This window comes from Cylas formicarius, unplaced genomic scaffold, assembly GCF_029955315.1.
Source record: "Cylas formicarius isolate icCylForm1 unplaced genomic scaffold, icCylForm1.1 PGA_scaffold_7__23_contigs__length_41026272, whole genome shotgun sequence".
Lineage (NCBI taxonomy): Eukaryota > Metazoa > Arthropoda > Insecta > Coleoptera > Brentidae > Cylas > Cylas formicarius.
Genome location: NW_026844352.1, coordinates 12,206,125 through 12,230,932, shown reverse-complemented (window position 1 = coordinate 12,230,932; position 24,808 = coordinate 12,206,125). Strand labels below are relative to the sequence as shown.

The following is a 24,808-nucleotide window of genomic DNA, read 5'->3' as shown; positions in this document are numbered from 1 at the left end:
CGAAAGTAGCAAGGTCATCCATACAAAGGGACAACGTGATTTTCTATTAAATTTTCATAGGGAAAGGACTGAACAGTTGAAAGCGTTTCTAAAAAAAAATATATCAAATGGATATTTTAAATCCTTACGAGGATTTTATTTCAGAGAGAGAAGATCTGTCTTCGGATTTGGCAACATTCTCGAACATCTAGCAAAGCGAACGAAAAGTGGCGAGCTTTTCAATGGAATACAAACTACCCTAATCCATAATCAACAAGTTAATTCTCAGTTGTCCAATCCGAGAAGGCGAACATATCACATACGAAAGCTAGTAATGCAAGAATAACTCCTTGAAACTTCACTAGAACATCTTACTATCTCTTATTATTCTCTAAAGTAAAAGAGTAGATTGTTATTATTTCAGGTTTATAAGTATGATTCATCTTCAATGGATTCAGTTGCAGATTGATAAATCTTTGCACTATAAAACTAAAATCAAAAATGAAATTTTCGTTTTTTTTTCAAAGTGTTTGTTTTCAATTAAACATTGGTTAATAATGTGTGTAGGATTTTAAAATCCTATAAAAGGTTGTTTGCCGTAGGTATAGTAAGTTTGGTTCCACATGGCAAACTCTTTGGCTCTCCTGTCTCGTTTTGCGTCTAGAGTTTTATTGATGTTTAAGTACTGAATATCCGCAGGCAAAACTTGCGGCCAGGTTACGTTAAGAAGTGGATCCGTCAGGTCAGGAGTGGGATTTCTACAAAGAAAGATTAATGCTAGAGTAGGGTCAACGAACTTAAAAAAATAGACTTACAGCGTTTTCGCAAAGTTTGTCCAAAGTCTGACTAGTCTATCTCCCGTCAAATTGTCTTCCGGGAATGACGGTATTATCAAGTTCGGAAAAAGATAATAAGACTCTACGCCGTGCGCAACGTAGCCTTCCAGACCTGCGCAAAGTGTAAAGCGCGATTTTACCTCAGTGGCGGAAGTTTAAAATTGATTAAGAACACTTGTAGTATAAAAATGAGCAGAGTTCAACTCTAACAGTGATTATTCTACCTTATAAGTTTTTCGGCAGGTGTTTGTCTCTTACTAAAATGATTAATACTAAACGAATAGAATAGAATAGAACAAAATTGTAAATCGTCTCGCAAAATGGATTTTTCTCATTGGTTATATAAATAGCTTGTATAAAATAAAAATACTTTTACTTGTAAGCTTGTATTAAACGGAAATAAAGCAAAAATATTTTTATGTACTTTTGACATTTCAAATTATGTGACACAATTCGATACAGATTTTTAGTTTATTTATTTGTTTATATTAAATATCTAACCACAGAGGCGTATCAACAGGCAAAGAGCTCTGAGCAATATTCACTAGTATATAATGGTGTACGGATGACAAACTAATACCAGTTTAACCATATACTAAATAGATATAAATATGTACACCATATTCCATAAATGTACTTAAGAATGTATTATATCATTCATATATTCTATTAGGTAGTTTGCTTTGATAATTTTTTGCTGGATTCGATTGGTTTGAGAAAAAAAAATTGCTTAAGTTGTTAAGTCAATGTCAGACCTCATATTGCGGACTACTACTTTGTTTTAGCTATCACTTAGTCTATATGCAAGGAGAATTTTTTTTTCCCATAATAATGGCTAAATCTTAAACAGAATCTACTTCTTATAAAACTACATTGCTTAAATTATATTCGTACGAATGCTTATGAAAATTACGAATAAATTTGATAAAATTGCATTTGTCTATATTAAGTACCTGTGACAGTATCAAATAACAGATTTAAATGAAATTAAACTAAGCGACAAAATTCTTCTGCATAGGCAAGATATTTGCAATACCTGAAACAGATAGAGGTCCCAAGTGTGAACCTAAGGGTACCCCAGAAGTAGCCGTATATGCATAGCTCAAAATTTGGGATGATACTAAAATTGATGAGGTCAATCTGGTATTCGATGTAGAGGTTTGTTAATTTTCATAGTATTGTTACCAGGGCTTTTGCGGGGGTCAAGAACCCTTTGACATTTTTTGTTTTTTTAAGAATGTACATTCCGAATATTTATATTTTTGGGAATATATTTATTTTATGTTCAAGTAATAGGAGCTAAACATGACGGCATAGCAAATAGACAAATATCAACATTATCTTACATTAGAACATTATCTTATTTGAACATATTTATAATTAAGAAAATTATTAAGTCTAATACTAATTATTTTTGTAATTTATTTATTGTATTTATGTATTTATTTATTTATTGTATTTCTATAGAAATCACAAAGCATCACAAGTGTTAAATTTTCCAAAGAAACGAAAAGCAAGTTGACATCCACTTACGGTGCAACGATCTTGAAAATATAAGTTTCCCATAACCGATGGCAGAAATTTCAGATTGTATACCCTCAGTCATTAAAATATGGTCAATGTGATTGATTCTATATGTTCTAATTGTGTTATCATATATCACTGTACAGTACTCACCTTCGACATTAATATGGAATAGAGATGGAAGACCTTCATAGGAGAATTCATAAAAGTAAACGGCCGTATATTTCGACTGGAGTTCCGCGTGCTTTAACGCCGATATTATAAACATGGTGTCGCTATTATACTAAAATATATAAGATGATGATTCAGCTAACATACATCTTTTCGTTTACCTCCACAACAGCTGCCAAATTTGTTGAAAATGATCCGGATTTGCCGACGTATGTCTCTTTTATTACATTTGCAACTTCGTTCAAATCGACGCCGTCTAACGGTTTCAAATCGCTGGGTATCAAGCTGAGGCTGTTGGTATCGTATTCTAGAGCAGTTGCTTCAACAGCATCAAGATCTAAAAATGTCAGCAAATTAGGTAATGTGATTTTGTATGATGATGAAGTTTCTTAATTAGTATGTTCTACTGCAACCACCGATTTTGTTGGGTTCAGTTTTCATTTATTGGAGTTTTTTTTGAAAACTATTTAAAATGAACTTAATGAATTATACAGATGTTAAAATTGCGAGAATAATGCGACTTAAAGTATTTTTAGGAACGTTTTGGCAAATCTGTGTGAAAATAGGAGACAAAGTGTCTGTGCCCAAGAGTTTCACATCGCCTCGACACTTTTAAAAATCTATTTAAAATCTGCAGTCGACCAGTGCAGATGATCGGATCAAACTGAAGCTAAAAACATTGCATATATGTCAAGACAATTACAAATTAATGTATATTCGATCAATACCCTTGAAAGGGAATATGCCGTAATTAGAGGAAACGCACAAGAACGCAAGAATATAGAACTGGATGTAAGAACTGTCGAAATGTATGTTATGATAACAAAAAATGAATCATGTGACGCTGAGATAAAGATCAGAATGGCCCAAAGAAGAGGAGCCATCAGGCAACTTGTCTCAGTACTCTGGATCAAGTATATAACAAAACCCGCAAAAATTATATTTATATGATCGAAAGTTGGGGTTTAAGGGCTCACTTTAACAAATAGATAATGTTCTAAATATTGTGAGATGGCTAGAGGGGATGGTCAACTGGAATCCAAACCAAAGAAAAAAGAGTAGACCAAGAAAATGCTAGAAAGGAGGAACCTACACAAAGGAGGCTGAACATCGACAAAGATGGATGTTAGGGTGAGGAATACGCCATGAAATCTTTTAAAATCCGAAATACATTCCAAAATAAACAAATAATCATATTTTTAGCATAATGCATGTAAAAATCAGCTGAGATCTTGAAACAGTTAAAATTATATGTTTTTTCTACTCCTACTGTTTAATACCCAGTAATGTTCTTATGTACAGATCAAACAGGCTGAAAGATTATATTATACTCATAAACTTGGTCGCGAGCTACTTTGGACGTTTTCCGTGTTCTAGTCACGGGTTTGGGGGCGATCGGTAGATTTTGGCCATGGTATTTTGAAGTTTGATGTCAAGTCTGACGGTCATGGGATAAGTCACTCAGTGGATGTTTTCGTGATCATTTGCAAAAATGTATCCAAAACCTAAGAGTGGAAGAAAAAGTACAACTCGTTGATCCTTTTTAATTCTTCTTCGCTCGGAGCGTGCCATAATATGCTATTTTAATGGGTTATTTATAAACTTCTAAAGCGAGACCAGTTTGGCAAGAAGTTTGTAGATACATTTTTACACAACAGCACGGATACATCTAGTGAGTAACCACCGGAAATGATAAACGTCAAAAAACTATCAATGTTTAAAATTTACTGAAAACATTCGATCGCTCGGAGCCCGTGACTAAAGTGACGTTTTAATGTGCAGTATCCCTTAGTTGGGTGACTGATATTAAAATTATATACTATTTATCAAATCTTGGGTACACATAGCTTCGTCGAAGCGGATAAAATTTCTAAGCTATTTACATCCCAAGTGTCAAGGCAAAATGGAACATCATCACATGAAAATGTTCACAAAGAAATTGATTCCGAATAATAATTTACGAAAATAGGGTGCCATTAAAAATAAGGTTGATAAAAAAATAAGTGAAGTTAGACAGATTTCCAAATAGAAAAATAAATTTTTCTATCAGAAATAAAAAATTACTATTAAGACCATATGGCTAGTAGAGATTAAAATTGAGAATATCCACATTCAACAACCGACATGGCCGCCGACAGATTTTTAATAAGTTTGGACCCGACATTTTCACGTCAGTATTTTTTCGAAATATGCTTAGATCTTGTTAAATGTTCTAGGGAAACAAGTCAAGTGAGTGGTAATGTTGTTTAGAGATGTAGAGGCATGCGTCCAATATATATTTTATAATATAGTATTAGCACTATATTAACTAATAGCTATATGGTTAAGACTAGACGTTCACAGAAAGTAATAATTAGTAGTAGCAACTTACTTTCGGGTTCGCTGTAAATGCTTGACTTAGTACGTCGACAGGTTGACTCTGAAGAAAGTCTTTTATTTCAGTAGAAGTATTTCTCTCTGAAATTGTAGGATCTATAAATTTGGCGAGATCGTAGGCAACTTCTTTGGGGTCGTATTGCGATACCAATGCTATGTTAAACAAAGCGGATCCGCTTTGGCATATTGCAGCTCTATATAATCCTAAAATGCAAAGACGATAATCGTAACAAAAACAATTGAGATTTAAAACAAATTAGTACCAGCAGATTTCTTGTTGACGATGTGGGCCCCAACCGATATGGCTCCAGCGCTTTGTCCTAATATAGTAACTTTTGTCGGATCGCCACCAAATTGTTCTATATTTTTTTGGACCCATTTTAAAGCCAACAACTGATCTTTGAACCCGGCGTTGCCCAAGACAACATCGTCTCCCGTAGATAACCAACCAAAAAGTCCTAACCTGTAGTTCGCCAAAACTACTATCACGCCGTCGTTTACCAATTTGTAAGGAGTTAGAAGGTTGTCTGTAGCACATCCTATTTTAAAACCACCCCCGTATATCGAGAACATTACCGGTAACAGCTCGGTATTCTGAAAAAGTGTAAATAAAAAAAAGAAATTGTTTATTTGCTATTACATTTTATGTATTGGAAGAAATGAAAATTGCCTTTTAAAAAAAGATTACAATAAACCGAAAAAATAACGGTATTTGTATTTAATTATTTAAACTGGCACAAACCTAATTCGTAGTAGTCAATAATTAATTAATTTTGCAAAGAGTGACCTAAAAAAAAGACAAGTAATTGATATTTTAAATGTTGAAATTATAAGCAATAAATTATCCGCGATCACATCACTGCGCTTACTTTATTTTGTCCACGTTATCAAAACTCAGAATTTAAATTAAGAGGAATAAGAAACTCTGTTCTAGCTGTAACTTGTATATTGTAACCCTCACGGAACATTAAGGTTAGTAGTTTCCCAATACAAGACTAAACTAAAGGACCCAGCAATAAAAGATCAAGTGAAACAACACATGTCTGGAAAATTAGAAGCCAATGACACTATTGAAGAGGTGAACACTGAAATTAATAAACTACGATCTGTTATGAAATCTGCAAACGATATTATTCTGAGGCCTGACAAAAACAGAAAGAAGAAACGATGGATGACTGACGGAATACTCAGATTGAAAGACAAGATTCAAGATAAATACAGAGAAATTCAAAGAACCATACGAAAAGAAATAACACAGACTAAAGAAAGATGGGCTTTAGAATAGTGCTTAGAAATTGAAGATCTTGAAAAAAAACACGATAGCTTTAACAGGCATCGTAGGAGCAAAGAAGTGGTCTATTTAAAACACATATGGCGGAACGCCTATTGGATGACCAAAACAATCTCATTACAGATAAAGACAGGAGAATTGAAATATTTGCACTCTATTCCGGGATGAGAGAACTGACATCTCAATAATCAACACCAACTGGGGCCCACCTATTACCGTCAAAGAAATGAAAGCTGGAAAAGCTTCAGGACCAGATGACGTTCACGTGGAATTCCTGAAACTTCTGGACAGAGATGTGGCTGACAAAAATATGTAACCATATTCACGATTCCGGAGATATTCTACAAGATTGGCTGAAATCCACATTTATCCCTATTGCTAAGAAAAACAGTGCAAAACAATGCGATGATTATAGACTAATTATTCTCATAAGCCACCTTCTTAAGTTATTTCTGATAATAATTTATCTAAACACAATTTGGATTCAGAATTGCTATGAGAACTTTATTTGCTATTCAGGTTGTTTTTCAGCGCTGTGGGGGTGTTGACTGTAAGGTATACCTCTGCCTGATAGACCAACAGAAGGCATTCGATAACATCCGATACAACGAAATGATAGAGGCTCTACGAACAATAGGCATTGATGAGAAAGATTTATGTCTTATAATAAATCTGTACTGGCATCAAACACAGAGTCAGAGTGGAAGGAAGAAATAAATATAAGACGCGGTGTCTGACAAGGCTGTGCTTTGTCTCCGACCTTATTTAATCTCTACATATATTTAAATGGCACTGGAGAATGTGGACGCCGGAGTGCTGATTAACAGAGATTGGCTGAACAATATACGTTACGCCGACGATACTGTTGTGTTCGCTGATTCCCTCGAAGGTCTCCAAGAATTGATGAACCGTGTCTTTGACGCCAACACTAAATACGACCTATCTCTTAATATAAAAAAAACAAGTTCATTGAAATTAGCAAGCATTACATACAACCCGGTCAATTGGTAATCGAAAAAGTAGCTAATTATATATATTTGGCACTACGATTAATGTGCACGGGGATCGCTCTGTAGAAATAAAATGCCGTATAGAGAAAGCATTCGTTAGAAGGGGAAACATGTTTAAGAGTAGATACCCTAATTTGCAAATCAAACTAAGACTACTTAATTGCTATGTCTGGTCTGTACTCTTGTATGGTGCCGAGCCCTGGACATTGACGGAAGCGTCCACGAAGGAACTTAAAGCGTTTGAGATGTGGCTGTACAGACGAATTCTTAGAATTTCCTGGATGGATCACGTTCCCAACAAGACAGTTTTAGAAATTCTTCAGAAAGACCCCGAAATAGTCATCATTAAGAAATGCAAATTAGAATATCTGGGACATATAAAGAGGAACCAAAAGAGGTATGGTCTGCTGCAATTGATACTCCAAGGAAAGATTTTGGGCCGAAGAGGACCTGAAAGACGTAGAATCTCCTGGTTGAAAATCTTAGAAGTTGGTTTTTCCTGTCAACACGAGGATTATTCAGAGCAGCAGTCAACAAAGTCCAGAAGAAGAAGAAGAAGTTTTGAGTTTAAGTCTCTGACAACTTACGTTTCTTTTGGGCGCGAACACGTTAATACGGAGACAATCTTCAGTTTCCTGCTGTTGGATTGTTCTAATACTTTGGTTAGTTGTGGTTGAGGAACCATCATCCATTTGAATGCAACATATAGTTACATTGTTTGAGTCGAAAACACCCTCCCATGGTTCCGCCGGTACCGGAGCCTGATGGTTATTATGTATTATATGTTAAAATATTTTACCATTCAGATAAGAGAGTGGGAAATTTTAAACAATATTTTAAGAGACATAATGCCAAATTCATTGCGTGGTGATATTTTTTTACCTGAAATCTTAAGTTTCCTATGGGAGCTTTCGCGAACGGGATTCCTCGGAAAGCGTATATGCTTTTGTCTTGGTACACAAGTTCGGACCCTCGAACTTTACCATCCGCGGTATCGACTATAATGTCTGAAAACTAGAATCGCGGCAGATTATAATTATTAAGTATTTTGTCGCTTATACATGCTGCCATCGAAAAATAACTAAAGACCAGAAGGGCTACTCTCCGTTTGCGTAAGAAACATTGCCGATCTCGAAGGTTTTCCATACTTATTAAGAATACTTGTGAGCACTCAAACTCAAACATTTCCCCACAACCCCTCCCCACTCGATTTTTAGGAAGTTAAAACTTTTTTACACTATTAGAATCACTGAATTTTGGCCGATTGGACGCAACCAATTTGAAATTTTGACCAGCTTTCTGGGCAATGTTTAGAATCTTAAAAACTTCAAAGTACCCATCTGACTTCAACCAAATTAAAACTTAGGAACGGTATTAATTTTTGCGCACTTTCTTGGAGACAAATATGGTTTCCCAAAAAAATCAAAATTTCCACCCATCTCTAAATTTTGCCCAATCAATTTAATATGTTGAGCGAAAGTTATGACCACAGAAAATGCTTTTTTGCGGCGAACATGGAATTTCTTTTACATCTCTATCATCGTATTCTGTCCAGAGGTTATTTAAAGTAACGCGGTCCGGTAACTCATTACCATAAACTGGTGTAAATTTCGATTCAGGTAGAAAAAAATATTTTAGGTTTTCTAATTTCATCCTATGGGAATGCAATCGAATATTTTAACTAAAAACGAAAGTTATCCACGGTGGGCACATTTTCATCAAGAAATGAAAGTTTGTGAATTTCGATTTAAGTAGAAAAATATATTTTCATTCGTTTCGTTTTACCCTCGTAAGGGAGTGTAAGAAAATATTTTAATCGAAATTAAACAGTGTTAATTTCGATTACAGTAGAAATAGCATATTATGCAACTAGTTTGGTAAACGGCATTCTAACCTCAAATTGAACAGATAATTCCATAGCCTGGTACATCATAACTGCTTTATTCCACTCCAAAATTTATATTCTTTTATTTGTTAGCTGAAGCTTATCACATCAGTTGCTCTACACTTTTTTTTGCCGCTGATTTAATAGGCATTTAACGGGTATTTAAGTCACGAGTTTATTTGGCACGAGCGGAGAGCACCGAATGCTCAATAAACGAGTGAATTAAAAACTTTACCAAACGTTTTATATACTATACTTTTTCTACTACTGCTTTTGGGGTTTTTCAGGACATTTTTGCAAAACAACATTCACGGAGTGACATATGACGTGACCGTCAAAATTGACAAACTTCTAAATTTAAGTCTTGTGCAAATTCTCCGAAAACCTCCGATAGCTTGCAAATTCGGAAATATCCGAAGTCGCTCGCAGCAGGTAACGAAACCAACGTAGCAAAATGATTGGTGTATATCTGGAAATTTCAGAAAAAGGAGTAGAAAGAAAAATATTTTTTTCTGTAAAAACTAAAATTATCTTCTATGTACACATTGAACCAAAAGAGGTTTAATATTTTAACATTCCATCATACAACAGCTCTCGTAAACTGATATGAGAAATACTGTATAACACGGTATATCGGTTTGTATTTGATTCAATATTCAAACCTCAGTTTAGTGTGAAACAGTTGCTTCTTAAATTTATCTTAAAAACATCCGCCTCAACTGATCGGTTCGGCTGGTTCCATATTTGGGCTGCTAACTTGACACTGGTATAATATTATGTAAGTAGATAGCACTTCTCGCTCAATGGTATATTTTCTCACACTTCCAGTGTATTTTTCACTTAAATATTAATACAGATTGCAAAATGTTTGGTATTTTTGAGAAAATAAATCAATGAAAACTTGGTATACTGTAAAGTAAGATGATAGTTGTACTGTTGCCTCTGTTTTTTTGTATTCAATTTTGTATGCGTTGGCTACAGATTTTCTTATTTGGAAAAAAGCTCATTTACAAATATCTCAATATTATTGATTTGAGGGTTGGAAGTATTTTGCATAAGACTATTTAATTTGTTTGCAATTCTGTTCAGTCACAATCTGCAAAAATATCAATAAAGAAAGTTTGACTGGATTGGCTCGGAAACTACTGCTGTGTAATTAATTTATTAAAGTTTTCCAATTTTTCAACACTCTTTGTCGAGCCCCTGTATGTACCTAATCTTTAATTCAAGATAATAATCTATTTTGAATTATTAACCTTCACGTGAGTCATGCAGAAAATAAAAGGTTTGACTTAAAATACGTTGGTGATTCGGAGAAGTGCGTTTTATAGGGCAAAAGGTTGTCTTAACGTTTTAATATTTCATTTTTGCAAAAAATATATTATAAACAGCGACACCTGTTGTGAATTCGAATAGTTTGTGATATAGTAAGGTAAAAGGTTCAAATATACCACAGAAAATTAAAAATGCTTAAAATATTCCTTTGACTAAGTTTTTCTTCAGGCAAGCAATGTTACCCCGAAAGTGTACCTTATAAACCCAAGTTTGGAGTGCATGAGTATAGTACTAGTACAGTTTCAAATAACGTATGTCTTATATTATTTATATTTTAAGAATGATCCCTAACCTAAACGTATACACTGATATTTATGATTGTTGTTTCGTTAAGTAGTGTTGCATTGGAAGTTCGTTCAATTACAGTATCAATATGCCGAAGGAATGCATTTTGAGCTTGACCTTTTTCTAATGGAAAAAAAGGCAATATATTCCAAACTCCTAACTGTAATTGTTAATTGTATCTGCGCGGCATCTTGCAAAAGTTTATGAAGAATCACATCAATGTCAATTTTCACGAATATATTCTGAAAGACGCATAACTAAAATCGGCATTGACTGTTATAAAGAAACGACAATATTTTTTTTAATTTTTTGTTTTGTCTGTGTCAGTTGACAGATTAAATAAAAATAACAAAAAGTGACGTCATTCCACGAAGGTAAACCCCAACTTATAGTTGGGGTATAATGCAATAATAAATTGCCAAAATAATATCCAAATTTACATTTTTCTTTTGTTGCTAAGCGCCTTCGTCGGCGATTTGCGAAGTGGAAAATGGAGACTCTCCCCGAGTGTTTTTAGTTATTCTTCGACAGAGCTATTTAACATTGCGCAACGTGTAGATACATATCGAACCAGGACTATTGCAAACTTCTTTGTTATTGACACTGGGAGGACATATAATTAAATTTTAAAGAACAATTCCCCCAACATATTTGCGTCATTTTCCCGTGATTTTAAATTTATTTTATTATTTTTTAATGTTAAAAAAGGGGATGGCTAATGCACAGTGTCCCATTAGAAGAATTAAATGAAAGTTATATGCCTTAATCGTAGCTTTAGTAACAATGAAGTTTAGATATATACGTTCGTGATCGTAATATAGACTTACCGCAGGTGAAACAAATAAAAGACTTAAGAACAACTTCATGATGCACTATGAGTTTAGAACATCAACTTATAATGAATAGAATTGTTCCAATCTTCGATTAAATAGTTGCGTGAGATGATTATTATCATTACAAATGAATCATAAATTATTTAAAAAATTCAGATAACTTTGAAGTGCATGTGATTTACATCTTGTTGACACATTGTTAGGGACAGCAAAAAGCGTAAACCGCGTAATTATTCGAAGCTTTAAAAAAGAAGAATTTTTTACGACAAAAAATCTTTCCAGGAATCTGTAAAATTGTTGCGGTAGGGAAAATTTTTGAATAGTCAGATTGTGTTAAGAGTTATGACGGGTTGTGGAATATGCCTAACATAAACATTAGAAAGAAAAATTACACTCATTTTGCACCATTTTAATAAAGCTCAAGCTTCTATCTATTCCTATATTAAGCAGTCACTCATCTGAAAATTGGCGTCATTAAGATTTAAATCCGGAGATTTTAATTCATAAATTTTAAAATAACTTTTTATTTATTATTACAGTTGCAAGACAACTAACAGAAGTAAAAGAAATAAATGGTACGAAGTATTTTCCCATATTAAAGTAAAAGTTGGAATGATGACCAGTCAGTGAAAATTTTTCAAAAATTTAACGAAAAAGGAGGGAGTAATTTGCGGAATGTTGTAGTCTTATGAAGGATTGTGTGTCGTAGATATAGTATAGTATAGTGGTGTTAAGAAGTGGATCCGACTTCTTGCGTATGGGATTTCTTGAACTTAATATTGTCAAGGTAGGCGACAAAGAAAACATTCAGTATTTTAGTAAAGTTAGTTTATAGTTTGACTACTCTATTTATGGTTAGTGTATTTGCTTTATTCAATGGTAGGTAATGTAGGTATATCAAAAATATATGCTACATAGTTATTCAAAGAAACTTCCACAGGCTACTGTAATACTGTAAAACTTCTGGATTCCTCCTGCGTCGGTTTTTGCTGAGTCTAACTTGCTAACGTTTCGTCATCCTGTTGCCTTCTTCAGAGTTTGACTGCAACTGGCTCGCATTTTACTCTGTACCTGCTTATATTTTGTTTGAGAGGGGCGGAGGTAAGTGATTCCCATATTGGTGACAGATAAAGACTTGAGTCGCGGTTAAGATTGTCAGGTTGTTTATAGATTTCTATAGACTCCCGAGTTTTCGTTTGTCTATCGAGATTCATCCAAAGCTCCTCCCCTTAAAAATGGAGCACATTTGACGTTGTCTTTAGGAAACTTAAAACTAAACTATGACTATACAGAGACAATACTCGCTCAAAACCTTCTTGGGCAAGATAAAACCCTGGTTTCCGCAGTTCAACTTATCCGAACTCTATACGCATTTTTAGGATTGTTAAATTAGAGATTAGAGAGGATTAGAAGCAAATAGTGGCTCTTCCTCTTTTTTAACATTTAATTTTTATTTTTTCTTTACTATTTCTCCCTATTGCCAATTTTTTTGTAAAAAATAATAATTTTGTTTTTTAGTTATAATAATTTATATAAGTACAGTCGACCTCCTGATAAGTCGAACATCGATCATTCCTTAAATCTGAAAAATAAATGATTTTGGTTTTTTGATAACTCGAATTTCGCGATAAGACCCAATATTTCAAGGTGAATCACTCAACAACGTTGAAATTGAAATACGTGGGAGGCCGAAAGAGTTGGCGCAATTATACAACAATTATTGATCAGATTAGGTAGTTGAAAATATACATTCAGGTAAAATATAAGATTATTAAAAAAGTACAGACAGGTGCGCGGAAAAACGGAATAGCAGATGCCATCATAAACAATATACAAATTTTAAATTTGTGCACCTTATAGTACAATATAGCTTAAAGAAGAAAAAGTGAACAGGTTTCCCAGATAAAAATATAAAGGTAACATTTCCGTACGATTTGGAGTGAAGTTTTTTGCTTCATTATTAATTACAGATTTATGCCTTTAGACGAGATCTTTCGTTCCTTCTGAGTTAAACAACTAACACTAATTTAAAAAAAATTTGCATTTGACGGTGTAAATTGGCTGTGCACAATTTAGGCATTTTAAAATGGTATAAAAAAGTGTTTGGTTAGTTTTGGTTATGTTCAAATTTTCAAAACGGTTGCCCACAACTGTGCAAAATTCAGAGATTCCAGTGGTCTAAAAAAAGTTTTGATTTGATTGTGGCCGAAGGGGAACTTTTGATATTTTGGAAGGTGCAAACAATTTCAAATCGGTTGCGGTTGTTCTTTGCGCTCTTTGTCCAGCCTGTCGAAACAAAAAACGTTTAAAAAAAGCGACTTGCGAGGAGGGTAGACGAAGCAGTATTCGACTGGTTCAAAACTGCCACAAAATTTACGACAATCAATCAAGAAACACGTTTGGGAGAAATTGTAATTTTAAAGCAAGCATAAGATGGCTGGACAACAAATTAAACGTTTCTGCATTCGTACTCATTTTACCGTAAAACGATTTTATGGAAATTGTTTCTTCGGCAATTTTTATTGACAAATGACGAATTTAATGTCAAATCAAAGATCTGGATATTCTGGACTGCACTTCTGTTAAAGCAAATTTGAATGTTTTTGTTTTGTTTTTCCCTTTGTCAGAATTATGTTTGCGATTTTATAATTTATTACATTGTTTTTTTTTAAGTCTAATTAATTTTATTAAATATTGACATATTTTAATCAATCAGTCAATCAATTAATCAATTCACAATTCAACTTAATCCACAACAATAATTACTCCACAGAAAACCTTATAACTACTACACTTACACACTCTTAAATTAATACCTGTATATGCCTGATTGTCCAAACCTTCCTCGTTACAGAAGATTAGATATGAGTATAAATAATAATAATAATAATAACAATAATAATAATAATAATAATAATAATAATAATAATAGACTTTAGACTTTAGACTTTATTGGCCATTAAATACATTACAAGAACAACAAATGGCAAGTCACAATATCAAACACATTCTAATAACATTCATAGAGAGCAACATAATTATCAGATAGACAAACACCAAACATTGAAACAAAAATTAGGTAAAAAAAAAATAAGTAAATAAATAAATAAATAAATTCCCAATTAGTATTATGGAGACACTCGTGACGCAACACGGATGTACTCATCTGCAGTATAGAATGCGTTCTCCAATAGAAATTGTTTTATTATATTACAAAATTTAGTGAATGGCAGATCCTTGACAACGGTTGGTAGAACATTGTAGTAATTAATGTACAATTTATTTAACTCGGATGTGCGCAGCCTAGAATGGCCCTGGACAATTAATTCAGATCCCCTGGTGTACTGATTGTGGCGATCACAGTGCTTAGGCATATCGTTCTTTAGCTCATGTATGAGAGTGACTGTATAGTAAATAAATAGTGATGGTAAGGTCAAAATATTAAGCTTTCAGCGAGCAAGAGTTCAAGTTTTTCTACAAATATAGAAAAATTGCCTCTAGAGCCAGAGCGATAAACATTGATTAAAATAAGATTAAGCACTGGTATCTCCACACCACAAAACTCTGCGTGAAGATCCAGACAATATTTACTCAGATTAAGACTGCTACAGGCAATATTATTTTTAACATATATAGCAGTTCCTCCTCAGGAGGTACTGAGACGACAATAATATTCAACTAATTTATAATTGTGAACCTTAATAATATTAAGCAACTCCTCACCATTTACAAAATGTTCACAGAAACATACAATGTCAAAACCAATAGAATTTAGATATTCAGTAATCACATCGACTTTACTTAGGAGACCCTGCACATTGTAGCTCAAGATATTAATGCTGTTCCTACCTCCATCGGTAGTCTTGGGTCGGGATTCTCCCTCACTAGACGTCTCTCTGTTGATACTGGAATTGGATCGGTTTTTCCTCTTGTCAGACGCCTGGGGAAAAAATGATTTATCAACACACCCGTGGGCCAGATGGAAGTATCCAGAATTTTTTGCGCTTCGTGATCCATGGCCGATACCCTAAACGAGGAGTAACTCTCAGGATACATTGATGGGACCTGGAACACTTCTACTCCACTAACTATCGGTGCTAGATATTGTCGGACCTCCTCAGCTTTGGTATTCGGATGCAGTTTAGTAATGTGAAAACTGATTTTACGTTCAGCAACTCGAAGTGCACATTTAGAGTTATCGCTAAGAGAACCTTTAAGCGGTTTGACCCTATCGTTTAGGACTCTGGAACTTTTGCGTTTGGACCCACCATCCAGTTCTATTATTTCAGAGCATATCTGACGTGACACAGCCTCACTGACTGCACTAGATAGTTCTTTATTTGTAATTTTATTCAGGTGCTCCGACTTGGGGGCGTTTTGCTTAATTGGACCTGTCTGTGATGATTTAGCCCTATTTGCAGAATCCAGAGTTTGCCCTTCAAGGAGTCTGCTGCTTTTTAGTAGGCTCACCTGTTCTTTTAGAGCGGTAATGGCTATGGCTTGATTTTCGATAACAAGATCTTTTTGCTTCAAAAGTTCTTTTAAATACATGATTTCTTTTGCGGCATCAAATGGAGCGTTTGCTCCCGAATCATCAGGAATTAGACCCGACTCCAAGGATTCGCCTCCGTAGGAACAGCAATCAATCTTGTTGCCTCCTAAAATTTTCGTGTTTTTCATGATTTTCACGCACGATTTATGCGATATCGTGCCGCACTTGATACACAATAGACCAGTACCTGCCACGCTCTTACACCTTTTACAAGGTTTAGCATTGCTTTGATCAGCCATAATTTTAACTATACCAAAAGAGCCTTCAACCGCACAGTCGGCTAGATTTTTACTTTGTAAAACGATATTGATCTCAATAAAAATTGACTACTATTCACCGACCGTGCACGCCGTCGCTTCCCGGTCGCACAGTGTCACTACGTGAAGCAAAAAAATATTGTCTAAATTCTAACATGAACACGTGTTGCACGTGAGATTACACTTTTTACGAAACGAAAGATGCTGATAACAGTTTATTACGTACTACACACACTAAATCGCACGATGAACCGTTTTTAATAAATTAATTTGACTTCAAATAGACAAACAGAGATTGTTTTTAGAGACGATAGAAATGCACAATAGAGGTTAGGCACGGCGCGCACAATAATAATAATAATAATAATAATAATAATAAGGCAGAGGAGCTCTAGCTGAGGCTTGCTAGTGCTTTGGGGAGCAACGACCCCACCTACCTCAGTTGGTAGCCCCTGCCTTAAAGGGACCGCGGAGATTCCACCGGCCCGGTCACCGTGACTGGGGCGTATGAGAGCTCCGCGGGGATGGCAGCTGTCTCTAGAAGAGCGGCCGTCCAACAGCGTCTGTACCTCATGTCAGAGGCGGCTGGGAATAAAGGCTATCGGAGGCCTACCAGCAAAGGCTTACTTTGCAATACCCAAAAATTGGTGATGGTACAGACAAGGAAATATAGATACCCGGGCGGTGAAGAGTTGCGGGCTGACTCTTCTCGGAGCCGTCCGGAGGTTCAGCCTGGCCTGGAGAATCGTGAGGCGAGTGGCGCGGCTTCAGGTAGCGGAACCACAAGACGGCAAACGACAATGGCTAGAGGAAGAACGGCGACTCATTCAGAGGATTTGACCCAGCAAGAAGCTGCAGTCACCCCAGAGATTGCCAGAAACATAACGCGCAGGTACAAATGGTCTACTCAAGACAATACTGATTTAATGCGTGCGTACTTCCTCTGTACGAATGGTGAACGGGAAAAGCAGGGATTTAGAAAAAAACTAGTAACCGAGCTAGACCAGACTTAAAATTCGCAGAACAAAAGCTAGCTGGTCAACTAAACTCAATCAGGGCTCATAAACTTTTGTCACAACTGGAGATCGGAAAAATTAAGTAAGAGGTTGAGACATTGCTGATTGGACATAATAATGACTTACCTGAACATGATAATGATAATATCATTTTTAACAACGATAACTTACCTGATGGGGTCGCTGAGGTTGATGAAGAATTGACTGCTCACAGCAACAGAAACGCAGAAGTCGAACCTGAAATAGAAAAAACAGAAATATTAGTAAAGTATAGTAAAATAGATCCGGAAAGACGCCCTAGGCTGCCTAAAATACGACCTAATAAGAAAACCAGCTTTTGCCTCGGAGTTATTAATAATGAACTACCCAAAGTACTAAGCCCTGTGGCCACATTAAGCGATATCCAGGCCCTCGTATATGTTGCTGCTATAACAACAATTCAGTATATGCGTATTAAAATAGTAGGTGATAAAGGAAGATCCAGTAATCAAAATTCCCCACCGTGGAAGACCAGAATTGAAAAAAATATTAAAAACTACAGAAGCATACTGACATAACTATATGAGTGGGTAAGAGGCAACAAATGTAAAAAATTAAAAAAGGAATGTAAAAAATACCTTAAGGACAGAAAAATATGTATTGGTAGTCCAGATTACAACGAACAGATGGCAATACTAAAGGATAATCTAAAACAGAAAATTGCAATGCTCGGTAAAAGGCTGCGAAGATATAATATTAGCTATTAAAGGAAGAATGATAATAAAAAATATGGCAGCAGTGAGAAGTCATTCTATAAACAATTAAATGAAGAAAATGTGAAACAGGGAAAACCACCTGACGTAGAAAGACTGACGAAGTACTGGGCAAATATCTGGGAAGAAAAGGGCAACTATAATAAGGATGCGGTTTGGCTACAAGAAGAAAAAAATAACTGCGCCACTATAGCGGACATGGAGCCTATAAAAGTAGAGGAACAAGACGTAATAGCGGCTTTAAGAAGGGCACATAACTGGAAGGCTGCAGGACGAGACCACCTGCACAACTACTGGTGGAAGAAAGTAGCTGTAACCAAAAATTTGACAAGCGAGGTTAACAAAATATTGGATGGCGATAGTGACTTGCCAGAATTTCTAACAAAAGGTATTACCTACATGGTGCCAAAGGCAGATCAAACAGAAAACCCTAAGAACTATAGACCAATAACTTGCCTTCCGACGCTATATAAAATAATCACCTCAATAATAGCCACAAAGGTATCTAAGCATCTAGAAAGACACCATATCTTAACAGAAGAGCAAAAAGGATGTCGTTATGGGTCTCAGTGCTGCAAAGAACAACTGATTATAGACACCATTACTACACACGATGCCCGTCTCAGATCACGCAATATCGCAGTGGCATGGATTGACTATCAAAAAGCCTTCGATTCGGTGCCACACTCTTGGCTAATTGAATGCTTAAGACTCTATAAAATCGATGAGAAGATAGTCAATCTATTAGAAAGGTGTATGAAAAACTGGCAGACCAAATTAGTTGTAAACCTTGATACTGGATCTGTGAACACCGAAGAAATACCAATACGAAGTGGAATCTTCCAGGGCGATGCGCTAAGCCCTATATGGTTTATCCTGAGCCTGGATCTCTTCTCCTGGGCCTTAAAAAGATCGAACCTAGGATACGAGCTGAAAAATGGAGACCAAAAGTATAAACTAAGCCACCTCTTTTACGTTGACGATCTGAAGCTATATGCGGGATCTGAAAACACACTGAATAGATTAATCCAACTCACACAACAATTCTCAGATGACATCAAAATGAGATTCGGGTTGGATAAGTGTGCCAAACTTATAGCTCATAAAGGTATACCAAAAACTTATGATAAGCTGGAATCTGAGACCGAAATAATGTATCTTAACAACGCGTATTATAAATATCTAGGATATGAGCAGAATTTTAATATTAATCAGAACAATGCTAAGGCTAATATAGAAACTAAACTGCAAAACAGGGTGATAAAAATATTAAAAACGGAACTAAACGGAAAAAACAAAATTAAAGCTGTAAACACATGGGCGGTACCGGTAATCACGTACACGTTTGGTATATTAAAATGGTCTAACACTGACTTGGAGAGGCTGAACAGGAAAATAAGGACCCTCATGACAGAGCATAGAATTCACCATCCTAAGGCATGCACTGAAAGGCTATACTTACCAAGATCGACGGGCGGAAGAGGATTGGCTGACCTCAACATACTGCATACGCGTCAAGTAAATCAGTTAAAGAAGTTCTTCCACCGTAAAAAAGATACTTCGACGTTGCATAAGCTCGCTTGTCAGTCGGATAGATACTCAACTGTAGATCTCAGAAAAAATGAAATAAAAGAGATACCAACACTTGATGAGGTAAAGGAGAAGTGGTTGAGTAAGCCCCTACATGGAAAATATCCAGCTAGTTTAAAAACTGCTGGGAGCGAATCAACAAATTGGTTAGTTAAGGGGCAGCTATTCGCTGAAACTGAAAGATTTATCACAGCTATTCAGGATGGAAGCATAGCGACTAGGAATTATAAGAAGTATATCCAAAAGATCAGAATAGATGATGATAAATGTCGTATGTGTGGACGGGTGCCAGAGAAGATCGAACAGGTAATAGCAGGATGTCAAACGCTAGCTCCGTCTGAATACACCAAAAGGCACAATTTAACAGCAAATATTGTACACCAAGAACTAGCAATGCTATGCAACCTAGGAGAGGGAAAATACAGTCCATATTTTAAATACATACCTGCTCCAGTTCTTGATAACGAAAATTATCGGCTATACTGGGATACACCTATAGTAACAGATAAACCAATAGCCAGCAATAGACCAGACATTATTCTGCTGGATAAGGCTAATAAAAAGGCGTATTTCATCGACGTCTCACATCCCTCGGACCACAACCTGGAACAGAAAGAAAGAGAAAAAATTAATAAGTATTACGACTTGGCAGAGGAATATTAAAAAATACTCACCCTAAAAGCAGTACATGTTATCCCTGTAATTATATCAGCCACTGGGCTAGTTACCAAGAAGCTTGCAGGATACCTGGATAGACTGAATATAACGAATAAAACCATCGTTACAAAAATGCAAAAGTCCGTAATACTTGAAACTTGCAAAATCGTCCGAAAGACCCTGAATATCCCGGAGACATAAACCTTCCCCCCCCCACAATTTTAGTGACTGGTTAATAAACCCCACTAAAGCTGCTACCCTAATAAGGAGGAAAAAAAATAAATAATAATAATAATAAAAGGTTTGGAAACATTGAAAATATATCCGAAAATAAAAGGCAAAAAAACCATACCAACAGTATAAAAAAAAACAAAAAAAAAATAAGGCACCTCATTTACTAATATCGAGAACTGTAAGATAATTTCAAAAGTGTGTTTTAATTATTATTTATTATTAAATAAGATAAAATTTTTCATTTGTATGGACCAAACTACATGCAGTTATTATTTACAAACTCCTAATTTCAAATATATCGCCACAATACAAGAGATATGGATATAGTCTTGGTTTTCTCACTAAAGTGCGCAAAATATAGTTCTTTGTTATTTTATTTAGTTTAGATGATAGTTCTGTGCTCCTCCCAATACCAGTATGCCAGCACTAATTTTATAGGGACCCCACTACTGCTTTGTAGGTTATAATATATAAAATTATATTACATAATTTAAAATAGATAGAATGTATGTGTGATGCATCCCAGTTTCTTGCACAGGCAAAGAATATGTTGATCTCATTTTAAATGGTTATCTATCACTACACTTAAATATGTGATACAGGCGCACTCTTTCAGGGGTTCGGTTGCATTGTTCACAATATAGTGTGTTTTTTCAATATTTAAACTACATTCTGCACATAAAAGTCGTCTTTACCTGTTCTCTGACTTCTGACCAAGTTTCTGCAGAGAAAACTATGTGGTATGCCGAGTTTAACTGTTCCGATCTCGCTCATAGTCTTTCCGATCTTGACCTGTTGGGGGTGGTCTGTAAGGTAGCTCCCAAAAACCACCAATACAACCCCCCTCACTCCGCAGGCTTGTAAAGCCTAAAGCCTCAAGCCTCAAGATGGGTTGCATATGTACTATTTGCCTTTTCCTGGATGGAATTTGTCAAAAAAAGCCCTGCAGTATTAAAAATATAACGCAAAAAAAACCTTTAATGTCAATGAAAATTGCCTCGTCGTATACACCCTGTACGCAATATAATGGAACAATATAAACAAAGGTCCTGAATGAAGGAAACCGCCAACGGGTTCATAGCATTTGAGTTACGTTTTCAATTTCATAACCGGCACACTATAGATTTTTGGTTCATATTTTTTATACCAGAATCTTTTGCGGTGCTAAACGAAAAAGAAGTTGCATTGGTGACATTTAATTTTGAAATTGAAACAGGTACGTAGCTAACTAGTGAATATGGCGCATCTAAATGAATCTCATAGAATTGAAATTTTAATTATTTAAGATTACTACAGGAATTGAACGAAGATGATCCCGACGGCAGACTACAGTTTTGGATGAAAATTTGCAACTTAAATGCATTTTTTCATGGTCAAATACTATTTACTGATGAAGCCAAATAATCCCAGACGGATGAGAGAATATCGTACACAACGTCCACAAAAAATAAATGTTCGGAAGGGATTGTAAATAACATAATTATTGAACCTTTTTCTTCGATCAAAATCTTTCTGCATCCTAATAATTCCAATTTCTTTAAAATTATTAAATTTCTACTCCCAAATACAAATCAGCCTGACCTGCCAGATGGATAGATTTGGTTTCAACAGGATGATGCTGCTCCCCAATTTGCTTGTGCGTAATGGGGGCCATACACATGCAGACAAGTGTGTCCAGGTAAGTCCGCGAGCAGGTGCGAAACGAATTGCGGCCACACACTATTCAGGTAAACCTCGAGGTTCACCAGTTGGTGGGGCCTGCTGCTGTGCGGAAAATGAAGTTGGCCTTCGCATTTGCTCTAAAAATCAGACACAATCTTATTCGCTTCGAGCCGCGCTTGGAACTGAACGCGCCGTGAGTTTTGACACATACACATTCCCACTTACTCGCGTGTCTCGACGTGGACAGGCAAGTCCTAACACTTGCCTGCATGTGTATAGGCCGCTTAAGTATTTAAATACGAAAGGAGATCAATAGAATGGCCTGCAAGATCTTCGGATATTACTCCATTGGATTTTTTCCTCTGAGGATATATAAAATCAAAACTGTATAAGAAAATAACCACAAAATTTATATGATTTAAAATTTAGAATTAGATATGAAATGAGGTAAATTAAGGAAAATATCCCTAGTAATTTTTTGGGATCGGGATTAGCATATTATTAAAAAGTGAATGCTGAACATTTTCAACATCTAATTAAATATATACATATCTTTGACATGCACTGTTCGCATAAGTTTTGGTTAGTCAATACTAAACCAAGAAAGAAATTATTTTTTTGAAGTTTGAATTTATTTGATTAACAGTGTTCTTGGTAATTGCAACATTTGCATTCATAAGTCCCATTGCTTAGCAATCATTCTGTTTTTATTGTTATACGGCCAGGTTAAAAAAATCGTCATAAAATTAAGCGCAGGTCTGCCGAGTAATTATCACTAAACAAATGTGCTAGCTTGTGAAAATGGATGAAATATGCACGTGACGAGCTTTACCAAACGTCCAAAACTAGGTCATTTTCAATATATTTGTCATCGCTGAGATGTAATTAATATTATATTACCTCGTTAAATTATTTGAAATATACGGATAGAAATCTTTGCTGATGGAGATTCGGATATTTTGTATCATTTTTATATTTCCTTTAATAAAACCTCTCCCATTTTTATTTATGGCACTTTCGAAAGTATTTTGCGGGTATTAGGTTATTATAAACAATAGTCGATAAAGTCGAAACTCAAAGATTTTTTTAAAATGTATATCAAAGTTTGGACCAAAACGAGGACCAAACCATACGAGCATTGAAATCTCCCAAGTTTATATGTCTAACCTCCAAGGTCTGGTGTGGATTGTTGATTGATTCCATTGAGCGAATATTTGGACTTCGCGCCATCTATAAGGTTCTCTTGGAAGACACTAGAGGGAGTTTCCAGTTTCTTGGATTTATGAGGCTTACTGCTGATTAATTTTACATTTTCTTAAACATAACTTATTAATTAAATGCAACGATATGATTTTTTTTTCGCCATTCAAACAAGACCTTAACAATCGCAACTCAATATCTTTATCCTAACCTAAAATATGAATAAAAGAATTTGAAACTTGAAGAAGTTGAATTTGGTTAAGCATCTCCACTCTACGGGTTGTTATAAACATTATTACTACTATTAGAGTTTTCAAATATTGGCTATTATCCCTTTTTGATATTACAAATTAGCTTTAGTCACTCATCAATATTGTTAAAGACTAATTAGAAAACCATAAAAGAAATCTCCAAATTATCTACCGTTTTAAATAGTCAGAAATTAGATTTATTGTACCGTGATTGCGTTTACTGCATTAACAATGTCTTATTTAAGCTTAAGGAGAATAAGTTTCGACTTGAACATTAGTAAAACATCCTTACACCAAATCCGAAAAGACCATTATCTACACTCTTATCATATCGAATTTGACCAGACCCTTTTAGGAACTGATTATGATAGGAGACTACTGTAATGGGCTAAATTCTATGGTAGACGAGGATCTCAATTGGACAGATGAAGGTAGTTTTTCGAGTATTTGAGAAGTCAATTTGTATAATATTTATTATTGGTCGCCAGTGAAGCGTCACTGGATGCGTGAAGTGGATTATCAAAATCAGTGGAGTGTGAACGTCTGTTGTAGTATTTTGGGTGATCTAATTATAGAACCATTTATATGTCATCAAATTTACTTAATTTTGTTTTTAAGAAACCACTTGCCGATTTTATAAGAAAACGTTTTGTAAACGGGAGAGCTGCAATACGATAGATGTCCAGCATACTTTTTGATTTATCCAAACCGGATAAGCAGGGGCAATTTCTTTTCGTGGCCTGCCTGATCTCCAGATCTTACTGTCCTGTACTTTTTCGTTTTAAGGTAGAATAAAAGATATTGTTTATCAAACTCGCGCTACTATCCCTAAAAATATGGATGATCCTATCCATTCTTGTGTTTTATCGTCATCAATGTTTAGTTCCCATGATGTTCGGACAGAGTTATTAAAGGTAAAGATATCGAGATGCGGATTTCACTGAGTTGTTAGCTCTTGTTTGATGATGATCGTCGTATCGTATATCATAATCATCCCACTCACAGCACTTTTGATTGCCTAGGAAAGGCCCTTTTTATAGATTTCAAGTTTATTCAAATCAAAATGTTGGAGGGCCCCTCCCATCCCCCTTTTCTTTTAAAGATAGAGTAAA

At 35.3% G+C, this 24,808-nt stretch overlaps 1 protein-coding gene across 1 annotated transcript; it reads right to left on the bottom strand.

The window, feature by feature from the left end:
- Window positions 1-508: 508 nt before the first annotated feature.
- Window positions 509-20,471, bottom strand: LOC132704483 (acylcarnitine hydrolase-like). Its single transcript, XM_060674496.1, has 12 exons — window positions 20,367-20,471; window positions 20,138-20,185; window positions 17,522-17,587; window positions 8,070-8,201; window positions 7,775-7,948; window positions 5,150-5,480; window positions 4,882-5,090; window positions 3,153-3,180; window positions 2,672-2,898; window positions 2,493-2,622; window positions 795-927; window positions 509-737 (listed from the first exon to the last, which is right to left on the bottom strand). The coding sequence occupies exons 1-12, from the start codon at window positions 20,469-20,471 to the stop codon at window positions 551-553; spliced, it is 1,770 nt and encodes a 589-aa protein (XP_060530479.1). The 3' UTR covers window positions 509-550.
- Between the last annotated feature and the right edge of the window lie 4,337 nt (window positions 20,472-24,808).